The 13371-nt window shown below is 37.5% G+C and overlaps 1 protein-coding gene across 6 annotated transcripts in view; it reads left to right on the top strand.

Moving 5' to 3' along the window:
* The window catches only part of COL19A1 (collagen type XIX alpha 1 chain), a 1011804-nt gene that overhangs the window by 20013 nt on the left and 978420 nt on the right, over positions 1-13371 (top strand). For 4 of the 6 annotated variants that reach the window (XM_056565831.1, XM_056565835.1, XM_056565834.1 and 1 more), the window contains exon 2: positions 3442-3558. In XM_056565831.1, coding sequence (XP_056421806.1) covers positions 3480-3558 — 79 coding nt within the window. In that variant the 5' untranslated portion in view covers positions 3442-3479. Of the gene's footprint in view, positions 1-150; positions 285-3441; positions 3559-13371 lie in introns of those variants that run through there. The other 2 variants (XM_056565832.1, XM_056565833.1) reach the window with 2 other exon arrangements.

Here is a 13371-nt window from a genome sequence, read left to right on the forward strand (position 1 = left end):
CGGTTACTGTGTATGTTTTGGAGACAGTAAAGGAAGTAAGGAATGGCTGGATATGATAGCAGGTCTTCAGAGGACTATGAAAAATGTTGACTTCGTAGGTCTGTCAGCTATAGTATATTAGTCTATGGTATAGTACAAAGGCATAACGGCAGCAAGTGACAGTTGGCAGAGACACACCGTCTGCACTGCTTGAGTCTGAATGCCTGTTGCGAGCAGAGAGATTGTTTTGATGGGGAACAGGTGGAAGAGCAGCGGGTAAAGGGAACTTAGCAATATACTTAGGAGTAAGATACTAACCTAAAACACAGTACATTACAAGGGAATACAGTGATGCTTGTACTAGAATGTAACTGGCAACAGAACCCCGCTTTCTTTACTATGACGTGACAAATCTGAGACTTTATGGTCTGTGTCTTATCTATTGATGCATTTGTGCTTATTTTCAGCAGATTTTACTTTAATCTCCTATGTGACATATTCATTAACCATTTGTACTGTATTTTAGAGACATTTATGATACACATATTATTTTGCCAATATGGGAGGGTGAATAGTGGGAGAGGCTTTTGACAAATTTATCAAAGAAGGCAAATGCAGTTTATATTAGTCGCAACATGTCAATAAATTAGCCAAAATTGTACTTAGACATTAACAAAAATGATAAGTTAATAATAAGTTACAGGGGCAGAGGTTTATGCAGTAATATCAGAATGTATTACTTTACTGTGAGAGTAGTGGATACATGGAATAGCCCAGGGCTGGTGCAAGGATTTTTGCCACCCTAGGAAAACCTATAAAACTTAACTTTTAATACAGTAGGTTAAAATTTAAATCATAATAGAGACCCTAAAGTGAAACCAAGTGAGTAAATGCACACAGAAAAATAATTTTGGTACAGTGCCAGATAGTTGGCATGGACAGGTAGGTACCTGTGGGACCAAGGTGGGTATACCAGGGGGAAGGTCTAGATGTCTGACCCTACTCTGACCCCTAGTCGACCCTTCTTGACAAATATTACATGCCTTGAAAAAGACGCCCCCACACAGGAACCTATCCCTAGTTGATCCTGTTATTACCCTCGACTCCCTATGCGTTTCATCCACCTATTGTGGTAGAAACCTCAGGGGATTAAGAAAGGGAATATTCAGTGATGACAATACAGGAAAGCAGAATCACTTAACTTAAGTACGGTATACTCAGTGTGGTGCAAAAAGTGTCATATAAAAACACACATTATTAATGGGTCGCTTGTCACCAAAATATTGTAATCAGGATGGATTTGGTAACAAAAGCTACATGTATCCAATATAAATCATCATTGGACTGTTAGTGTACGCATCTACCCTATTGAGCATAAATATTCACATTTAACACCTTTGAGAAGCCAGCATAACATGCATGAAAAAAGTCATGCTTCAATGTATATACCACGGTGTCGCTAAATAACAACCCACATCGCTGAGCAAACAGGCCCAAAGCAACTACTCACGGTACCGGATAAGGGCACATAAGGCTCAGTTGGAGGCAGCAGGACCTAGAAGAATAGTAACAGTCCATGACTGGTACTTGCAAAGATTTATACACTTACTAAAAACGTAAGATTCACATACCTTTCTGCCGGTGGGTAGGGGAACAAACACTGTGGTGCAGTGATCCCAGGAAGATCCCACTCTGGCCCTGCACAATGATTGCGGGCAGTGTGGTAAACGCTCAGAGCAAAAATTACTCCAAAATTGATTAAATTAAGTGTGGCATATTCTTGTTACCCCACTGACTTCCAATAAATAAATAAAAACATGCATGCAGGAATACTTCTTAGATACTTTATATTCCTTTCCTCTTATATTCAAATAAAACAAAGAAAATAAAAGAAAACAAAAAACAAGGTCCAAAAAAATCTTTAACAGCATGACATATTTTATCAAAGCTACTGACTATAGAAAAATAGATGAGGACAATTAGTGACCGACTAAAGGTACCAGAGGAATCTCTAGTCACCCAAAGTTCTGATTTTATATTAAGCCTCATATCTCCAGAAGGATTGGTGGATATAACTAAATGTAAGGTTCCAGGCTCAGACATTCTTCAACTGGAGGCCTACCTTAAATTTCAATTGAGTGCCTATTGACTTTAGAAGAGATTTATTTATTTATATATTTCAATTGAGCATGGGGCCCTGCTATATCCTTCTACTAAGCTTTGATAGATGTCATATTGAAGGCAAATAAGGATCCATGGACTGTGACACTTATTTACCCATTTTGTTGCGGATCATGAACTTTTAGTTTTTTACTTAGGTGTTGGCCCACAGGTACAATAAAATGATCCCCTCTATTGTACATTAAGACAAAGACGGCTTGGACTGTGGCACGTCAGATAACCAGAGGACAGTGCAGATAGTCACTTGGACTATCACTAAGAAAAAGGGAGGATTGGGCCATGACCTCCCTAGATGCAGTCAAAACTGTCAATTCTATAGATGTTTTGGATATTATTCTGTAGATATTTTTCTAGTTACTTAAAAAGCTTTGGTCAGACTATTCTCTATGTAAGTTGATCAGATAATGATAGTATCCCATGGACCTGCTCCCACATAGTGATGATCTCTTCACACTTAAGCTGCTATGTGTTTTAAGAAACATAGGGGCCAATTGCTTTTTTATGTTGTTTGTAGAATAAACAGTAAGTGCATTGCTGTACAACTGTGTAAACTAATTGAAAATAAAACCTGTGGAGAAGCCAATGCGGTGTATTATGCAGCTTTCCAATAATTACATTTTCTTTTGATTTTACAAGTGACATGTTTATGACTTATGATTTATATAAATCTATCTCAGGTTTGTCATTTGTTATTGTTGCTGAATTGCATAGTAGTTATGAAGATTGTATTTTAATTTTCAAATGGACGAGTGTACTTTATGGTCTTTTTCTTAAATGTTTAATGAATAGTTGACATATGGGAAACTCTTTAACAGATTTCACTAAATCTGCAACTCCTCGGCACTGTAAACCCTCTTCCTTCCCCCTCTGTAAATCTGATCCCCCCCCCCCAATTTATCAACCTCACTACTTTTACTATGTCTCATCCACAAGATCACACACATCCTTTTACTTTCCCACTAGGCACTTTTTACAGTACCTTCCCACCTTTCCCCCCTCCCCCTATACTGGTTATTTGTTTGAGTGTTTATTTGTTTTATTACAATAATTGTTAAAACTTCTATAGATTACCAACTGCTAATAGTTGTCATTATGTTATTGTTCCCGTATGTCTGACCCTCTAGAACCACTTGATTCTAAATGTATTTTAAAACTGTGATTGTTTTTTTTGTTGTACTAAAAACACAATAAAAAATAAATGTTGAGAAAATTGCTCTGAACAAATTGCTACTATTTATGAAGTTCTAATAAAAAAAACTGTTACACTTTTCTTTCACTCAGATTTATTTGGATGTTGGATCACATGATTCCTCATAAGAATGAAGACTGTTTTATTCTTGATCATTTATGCTGCTATGCTGCCCGGTTTATCTCCAATGGCAGTTACCAATAAGACAGGTACTCAATATTGATTTATTATGTTTTGCATTCTGCTTGATTATCTATGGTTAGGTGATATTTTTGACATTTTTGAAAGTATATGTACCTGTACCATTTAGCAAAACATCACCAACAACCTCGGCAAGTACAAGCTTTAAAATAATCATGGATGCATTTGTTTATTTAAAGGGGTACTCCGGTGGAAAACTTTTTTTTTTTTTTTTAAATCAACTGGTGCCAGAAAGTTAAACAGATTTGTAAATGACTTCTATAAAAAAATTAAAAAAAATCTTAATCCTTCCAGTACTTATTAGCTGCTGAATACTAGAGAGGAAATTATTTTCTTTTTGGAGCACAGTGCTCTCTACTGACATCACAAGCACAGTGCTCTCTGCTGACATCTCTGCCCATTTTTGGAACTGTCCAAAGCAGCATATGTTTGCTATGGGGATTTGCTCCTACTCTGGACAGTTCCTAAAATGGACAGATATGTCAGCAGAAAGCTCTTTGTTCCAAAAAGAAAATAATTTCCTCTGTAGTCTTCAGCAGCTAATAAGTACTGGAAAGATTAAGATTTTTAATAGAAGTAATTTACAAATCTGTTTAACTTTCTGGAGTTACCTGCTAGCTAAACATTCCCAGTCTGTAACGCTTTCCATTCAATCACTCCAGATCACATACTGTATATTATAATAGAGTATATATTTATAACATATCCCAAATTGTGGTCTCTTTCATGAAGATCATTCTGTCTTCCACAATGCAAAAAATATTCAGGAATGGTTTAAAAAAACATAAAGGGGACCTGCATAGCATTTACAGATGGTTTATTGTTATGGCAGATGATGTGATACCTTTACTTTGTTTTGATACATTGCAGTGCCAATGGAACATTTTAATATGGCTGGCTGCAGAAATGATGGTCTTCTTGGTTCAGCTACAAATAGAAGTGCTGATAGGAGTAGGTCCTGCAAGCGCCTTATTTCTTGCCTTTCAATAGCCATAAATCTTAAAATTTTCTATCCACAGGGCCATTTGAGGGCTCGTTTTATGTAGGCTCAATTGTACTTTGGAATGACCTTATTCTTACTACAGTTTCTAGACTGAAGCCTATCACTATTTTTAATCTTTATTCTGTAGGTCAATATGATTACAACAATACCAAATATATGTAGGTTTTGCTTTATTGAACTACTATTAAAAACTTTTTTTATTAGAAAATGAGCATGCCTAAAATAGCTCTTTCTGACAGATATAACATAATTTTTTTTTAAATATTTTTGTGTTGTGATCTGCAGTTTTTATCAATGCCATTTTTGATTAGATGGGACTGTTTGATCTCTTTTTATTCTTTCTTACATGCAGTGATAAAAAATAGTCCTCTCTATGGGACTTTGAAAAACTCCATAAAAAACTATAAATGTAATTAAATATAAAAATACAACTGAAAAAAAGGGAAAAAAACATAGGCAAAAAGTCTCAGTGCCAAAGGCCATACTGTGTTTTTTTTTTTTTTTTAAATGTGTGGCAGGTCCTTAGTACAACATGTTTTATGTTTGTGTGGATATGACACAGGAATGCCAAAGCAAGCCCTTGATTTTTGAGAGCATGTGAGGAATATTTCTAGGCAGATTTAATATTGAACCTTTGGGTTTATTTTGCAAATTTAGACCCTTAAAGGGGTACTCCTGTGCTTACACATCGTATCCCCTATCCAAAGGAGAGGGGATAAGATGCCTGATCGCGGGAGTCCCGCAGCTGGGGATGCACGCGGCACCCCATTTGTAATCAGTCCCCGGAGCGTGTTCGCTCCGGGTCTGATTACGCTCGACCGCAGGGCCGGCGGCGTGTAAGCACCGGAGTACCCCTTTAATATTGCACTTAAATGCATTTCTCCCTTATAGATAACCAGCTGCAAAGCTAGGAGTGTGCTGGGATTTTTTCCCCGCCATACTTTACTACTACAACATCGTTTTTCCCTGATCATCTGAAAATAAACAGGTCTTACAGCATACTGTTGTAGACATATCTCAGGCAGCTACAATGTTAAAATAAATTGAATAACAATATTATATTTGAATGTGTTCTAAAATGTCAAAATGACCATCTATTCTGCTTGTCTTCCATAGCAGAGGATTCATGCCTGCATTAAGCATTTTTCTCTTTTTATGTGACTAATAAGCCAGTGTGCCATGATGGATTAACATTGAGGATGGCTGTGGATAACAAGCTGAATATGAATGAACTGTGCCAAACAGCTGCTGTTAAGGCTGCTGTAAAGCTATGGTGCAATAAACAGGGAAAATACTGCAGGGAGGAATATCACTGTATTAAGGTTTAGTGATATTGCTTATTAGGGCACTGAAGATATAGAACAATGTATTAATATTTGCTATGAAAGAATTTTTTTTTTGTGAATTGGCATATATTGTTGACCTAAAATAATAATAAAAAGATTACCATATAGTTTATAGTTTAAACTGTAGAGTAATATTAGTAACCCTTTGCTCTTGTCATGCAGTAATAACTCAATTATGAATTATGGTAATAAAAAATATTAATTATGAAAAAAAAATTTAGGAAAGGTATCAAAATATCAAAATTATGATCTGGTGAATTGTAGACAAAGCCAATCGATACAATTCACTTCTGAGTCCGACTATTTCCTAAGATATCAACAAGTTCTTTTTATGACGGGATGACATTAACGTTTAAGGATGTAGTTTTGCAATATACAATAATACACTGGTATTTTAAAAGTATGCAGATTTATTTGTTATAAGGATATAAACATTAATGAGTAACAAACACAATGATATATACAAATGAATTAAATTAGATATGTTAGTAAACATTACAAGCTTGTTAACTGACTACATATAGTACAGGGTGGGCCATTTATATGGATACACCTTAATAAAATGGGAATGGTTGGTTCCTGTTTGTGGCACATTAGTATATGTGAGAAGGGAAACTGTTCAAGATGGGTGGTGACCATGGTGGCCATTTTGAAGTCGGCTATTTTGAATCCAACTTTTGTTTTTTCAATAGGAAGAGGGTCATGTAACACATCAAACTTATTGGGAATTTCACAAGAAAAACAATGATGTGCTTGGTTTTAACGTAACTTTATTCTTTCATGCGTTATTTACAAGTTTCTGACCACTTATAAAATGTGTTCAGTGTGCTGCCCATTGTGTTGTATTGTCAATGCGACCCTCTTCTCCGACTCTTCACACACTTATAGCAACACCGCAGGAGAAATGCTAGCACAGGCTTCCAGGATCCGTAGTTTCAGGTGCTGCACATCTCGTATCTTCACAGCATAGACAATTGCCTTCAGACGACCCCAAAGATAAAATTCTAAGTGGGTCAGATCGGGAGACCTTGGGGGCCATTATACTGGCCCAAGATGACCAATCCACTTTCCAGGAAACTGTTCATCTAGGAATGCTCGGACCTGACACCCATAATGTGGTGGTGCACCATCTTGCTGGAAAAACTCAGGGAACGTGCCAGCTTCAGTGCATAAAGAGGGAAACACATCATCATGTAGCAATTTCGCATATCCAGTGGCCTTGAGGTTTCCATTGATGAAGAATGGCCCCACTATCTTTGTACCCCATATACCACACCATACCATCAATTCAATAGCAGGGGTTTTGTTTGTTAACTTCACCGTTCACATAAAAGTTTGCCTCATCACTGAACAAAATCTTCTGCATAAACTGAGGGTCCTGTTCCAATTTTTGTTTTGCCCATTCTGCAGCACCTGAAACTACGGATACTGGAAGCCTGTGCTAGCATTTCTCATGCGGTGTTGCTATCAGTGTGTGAAGAGTGGGAGAAGAGGGTTGCATTGACAATCCAACACAATGGGCAGCACATTGAACACATTTTATAAGTGGTCAGAAACTTGTAAATGACTCATGAAAGAATAAAGTTACGTTAAAATGTTACGTTAAAACCAAGCATATTTCCAAGACCAGTTCCGATTGGTTTTGTATCCTGTACAACTTGTATCCTGTACAACTCTCCAAAAGAGCTTTACTGTTGAAATGGCAATGATGGGAATACCAACAGAATGCCATTGTTCTGTCTACAAGTAGGATAGAGCTTTCAAATGGAAACCTTCTCTCCTATGTAACACTTTTGCACATTTTATACAAAGTGTAAATAAAACTCAACGACGGACTTGAAGGGATATTCCTATCTCAAATGTTTATGGCATATCTACAGGAAATGCCATGAATGTCTGATTGATGTGGGTCTTACTTCTGGGCCTGTACAAGGTCCCTGCCCAGCCTGGTTACAGTGGCCATAGGTGGATAAGATGCCAAAAACATCTGATCAGGCTTCAACCTCAGATATTAGTGGAAGTTTTGTAAATAGTGTAGCACCTCAAACTACCCTATTTCCATAACCCCTGAGTTAAGGCAACAGCATAGTTCACATGCAACACTGTTTGTGAACCTCCCACAAAGGTCAATGAGAATTGTGTAAACTGCATAAAGTAGCAGTTTTTTACATACTGTACCAGTCACCACAACCGCAACCAGGCTGGAGGGCCCTTGTTCTCTAATAGATAGAGTTGTGGCCCACTGAGATATTTATGGCATATTCTGTGCATACACAGGAAGCAAATGCCATTTTTGACATAGATGTCTTCTTTCTATATCAGTTATTTTTTCCCCCATCTATTTATAGGCCATGATTGTTCCTACATGTCTCCCATTCATGATTTTTTCCTGTCTTAGCTGCTTGCGTCTATGTTTTTTCCTTGTATATCATAATTTAGTCATGTATGAGCTTTTCCAGTTTGCCTACTTTTTATTCATAGCTGTCACTATAAGCAATTTTCAGAAGGCCCTTCAAAGTACTTCGGGGTATTGTCAATGCTAGTTTTTTCCCCGGTGTCAGTAATCATGCAGCAGTAACATTGATTTTATGCTGCCTGATTACATAGGTACAGAGTGTAAAGTAAGAATATTGGATACTTTATATTTTAGTACTTGAGTAATGTTAATATGATTGAATCAACACTTAAATCATAATAAATTATATAACAAAAAAAACTGTATATGATGCAAGTAAAAAGGTATATAGTTTAGCAACAGCTGGAGGCTCCCTGTTTGGTAACACACTGCTTTACGGTTGTCCTTCTCACGGGGAACTCCACACGGTTTTATTTACTTATTTATAAAAAAAAAAAAGTGGGGGTCCCCATATTTTCATTCTCAGCCAGACAGCAATCAAACAGCATTAGACTGGCAGTGGGTATAAGGGTAATATTTGGGGGTTAGCGCTAGCTGGTTTTGTAGCCAACACTAAGCCCTGGCTTAATAGTGAATTCCATCTATAAGACAGTTTCCACTACTAAGCCTGTAAAGTAAATTTTATAAAAACATGACACGTTTTAAAAATTCTTATTACAATAAACACCCCCACCCCAACCCCACAAGCTTTCATTAACCATTTTATAAAAATTTAAAAAATATATCAACTATCAACATAGTCCTTGAATCTGGGTCCTTGAGTCCTTTGCATACATGGATCTGAAATGAGAAGAAAAGAAAAACATGAAAAAAGCTTAGTACATTTAGGGCACTCTCCCTAAGGAGAACGCTCAGAAAACAGTGTGTTCACAAACAGGAAGCCTCCAGCTATTGCTAAACTACAATCCCCATCATTCCTAGACAACCTTCGGTTTTCTGGAAATGATGGGAGTTGTAGTTTAGCAACAATGGACCCCAAGCAAGTTGTAGTTTACCTGGAGGCTCACTGTTGCTAAACTTCAACCCCCATCATTTCCAGACAGAGATGGGCTGCCTGGAAATGGTGGGATTTGTAGTTTAGCATTAGCTGAAGGCTCGCTGTTGCTAAACTAAAACCCCCATGATTCCCAGACAGCCTTGTGGGGTCTGGGAATCATGATGGTTGTAGTTTAGAAACAGCCTTGGGCTGTTTTAGAATAACTGGGATTGTAGTTTAGCAACAGCTGGAGGCTCCCTGTTTGGAGAAGACACTGCATGTGAACAGACCCATACTTACCCACCTTGCACAAGCAGAACCTGGCAATGTTCAAAAGTTTGGCTAGCTGCGAACCCCAAGAAGTTCCCAACGAATCTGGGTTCGGGGGGCTCGGCTTGCTCAAGCATGATTGTAATGTATTATGACCAGTTGGACATTGGTAACTAGGACTGTAAGGATAAACATAAATGTAAGTGTTGTCTATGATATGGGACAAGAACTGCAGGTATGGGTTAACTATTGGTCTGAAGGTCATTTGGAACGTTCAATGGACATTCATTTTAATTGTTCTCCAATCTCCATTAAAAAAAATTGGGAGTCTTTATTGGCTAATAGCCTCAGGTAGAGCTTGATTTAGAGAGCTATATTTCTACATGACATAGAAACACTGTGCTTTACAAACTTCCCATTTCTTTTTCTTCTACGGAAACACAGTATTTAAAATGAAAAATGTCTCCTGGGCACAACTAGACATGTGTTACAAGGATCATTACTGAGCTCCTTTAGGATTACCTGGCCTTGCATTGGAGCTAGTGATCAAAACAGTAATTGTAATAGTGTAAAATGCCATTGAAAGTGGTATATGTGTGGCTCTCTCTGATGTTTACTGTGTTTAGAAGGACAAGATGTTTTGCTGTTATTGAAATGGGCTTCCTAAGGTGTAATGTATTTTACATGAAGGACAAAGTAATGGTATATCTAAGCCATATACTCTTTTCTTCTTCAAATTTTTTATAGATCTTGAAATCCTCAGTGTTTTAGCCCGAATAAGGTCACCTTCATAATACATGTTGTCCCTGCAAATAATTATTGTAGTTTTACTGTTTTTACTGCATTTTTATTTCTCATCTCACAATATGTGTCCAGAGAGACCCTGAAATCATACATTCTTTATTAACCTCTTTCCCCATGGTGCTCTTTCATCCTGCTTGTCTTGCTTATCACTGGTTTACAGTATATTAGTTGTTCTAGGTAAGGAAAATAACTTTCTTGAAGTCATTTCCATCAATACCTACTATGTTAATATGTTTTTGAAACTCTATATTGTTAGTGGTATTTGCAGTGGATTTGTCATTTAGTGATGGACCCTGAGTGTGTACTAGTTTAAAAAAATGAGTGACGGACTCTGAGTGTGTACGAGTTAAAAAATTGTATTACATAAAATCATAGATTAACTCCTTTTGTCTTTGCATCCACTATAAATTTATTGCAAAGCTTCACATACAGCAGAATCTAGGTAAATCATTTTAAGCAGACTCTAGGTAAATTGCCTTTTCCCTCTCTTGAATCTAATTTGGGGATCTGTACATCAGAAAGAGGGGTCTTCCACTCAGGACCAGTGTCAGCCAAAGAAAGAGCCGTTATAACTAGCAACTCTTGCTTCGGTGTGTTTGGTTGATCTATTATTTGGAAAGACATGCATGTGAATGGCCAGCATGTGATCAATGTCTATTGTATATACAGCCAGAGCTTCCTTTGGTGTTAAAGGGGTACTCCGCCTATAAGTTGTTTGATTGCAGGGGTCCCGCTACTGGAGACCCACATGATCTCGGCTGCGGCACCCCAGAAATCATGACTGACGATGCGGCCATGCCCTTTCAATGCAAGTCTATGGGGGGGGGGCGTGATGACTTGCATTGAGGGGGCGTGGCTTTGATGTCACAAACAGGCATGACTGTGATGTCACAAGCCTCAGGCACAACACCAGACACTCTAAATGAACGCTGGGTGCAGCAGGGAGATTGTGGGGGTCCCCAGCGGCAGGACCCCTATGATCAGACATCTTATCCCCTATCCTTTGGATAGGGGATAAGATGTCTAGAGGTGGAATACCCCTTTAACAGCTACTCAGTGGGAGTTTTATAAGCGGGGCTCAAAATAAACAGCTGATCATCATATCAGTTTTAGCATAAAAAGTGTTGTCCAGAAAAAAAAAAAATCCCTTAAAGAATTCTTTAAAAGTTATGAGTGTCTGATGGACTTTCATTATTCTAACCAAACTTGTTCTAGGGGTTCAGTTCACTTATCTCTACTTACCTTCCTTGCTCCTCCTCTGTTTTGAATGAGCCCATTCCTAATGCACAGCATTTCCAGAGTCAGGGTCGGCACGTGAAATAGCCAATAACTGGCTGACGTGGGACACTGCTGTGACACTGATTGACTGAGCAGGTAATTCCACATCCTGTCCTCAACCCCAGAAGTGCCGTACAGCAGGATCAGGCTTAGAATGGCAGCCACGTGGAAGCTAGGAAGGGAAATATATGTTTTTCTTCTGTTTGACAGCCTGATCATAGTTACCTATAACCGTTTTCTCCCAGAATATCTCTTACACCAAATAAGCTAATCAGAAATCTATATTACTCTGTGAAGGCTACAACTATGTTTTGGGATGCATTACTTGAAACCTCTACCGTTTTACTGCATCTTACAGACGGCAATAGATTTGGAACTCTTTTATAATCTAGTTCTGATAATGGATTCCAAGCTTAAGGAATGCTCCCCCCTTCTTTACTTCTGTAAGTGAGGCCATCTTAATTCAATTTTAACCAAGGATTAAACTCTTTCATGTTGCTCCGCTGAGGACCCAAACCAGCAGGTATTCCATTCATGATGCAGTGATTTAATATCTCCCCCGCTGCTTCATCCAACAGACATCAATGGATTGGATACTCCTAGAGCAGTAAAACTAAAATTGATCAAAAGCTTTATTTATTGGCGCATACACTGTATAATAGAGCAGTTTCGCAAAGATGACATGTGAAGCTGAGGGTGCTCAAGGCAACAAAAAGTACAATGGCTAGAAGCATCCTTTTGTCAGGGATGACAAGTTCAGGTACTAATAACATGATTGCCGTGGCCATATAAGAAGGATTGGATAAGTGAGGTGGCAACAAAAATTAGTCTTTTTACAGCTAGGATCACTAGGTTTGTTTATAAACTGCAAGTACAGTATACTTTTATGTTTAATATGACTTTATTAAAGGTTACTTAAAGGAGGACTCCATTGGAATTATATATGTTTTTTAACTTATGTTTAATATGACTTTATTAAAGGTTACTTAAAGGAGGACTCCATTGGAATTATATATGTTTTTTAACCCCTTAAGGACCGAGCCCTTTTTCACCTTAAGGACCGGAGCGTTTTTTGCAATTCTGACCACTGTCACTTTAAACATTAATAACTCTGGAATGCTTTTAGTTATCATTGTGATTCAGAGATTGTTTTTTCGTGACATATTCTACTTTAACTTAGTGGTAAAATTTTATGGTAACTTGCATCCTTTCTTGGTGAAAAATCACCAAATTTGATGAAAAAAATGAAAATTTTGCATTTTTCTAACTTTGAAGCTCTCTGCTTGTAAGGAAAATGGATATTCAAAATATATATTTTTTGGGTTCACATATACAATATGTCTACTTTATGTTTGCATTATAAAATTTATGAGTTTTTACTTTTGGAAGACACCAGAGGGCTTCAAAGTTCAGCAGCAATTTTGACATTTTTCACAAAATTTTCAAACTCGCTATTTTTCATGGACCAGTTCACGTTTGAAGTGGATTTGAAGGGCCTTCATATTAGAAATGCCCCATAAAAGACCCCATTATAAAAACTACACCCCCCAAAGTATTCAAAATGACATTCAGTAAGTGTATTAACCCTTTAGGTGTTTCACAGGAATAGCAGCAAAGTGAAGGAGAAAATTCAAAATCTTCATTTTTTACACTCGCATTTTCTTGAAGACCCAATTTTTTAATTTTTACAAGGGGTAAAAGGACAAAATTTTTACTTGTATTTGTAGC

Source organism: Hyla sarda, chromosome 3 (genome assembly GCF_029499605.1).
Source record: "Hyla sarda isolate aHylSar1 chromosome 3, aHylSar1.hap1, whole genome shotgun sequence".
Taxonomy (NCBI): Eukaryota; Metazoa; Chordata; class Amphibia; order Anura; family Hylidae; genus Hyla; species Hyla sarda.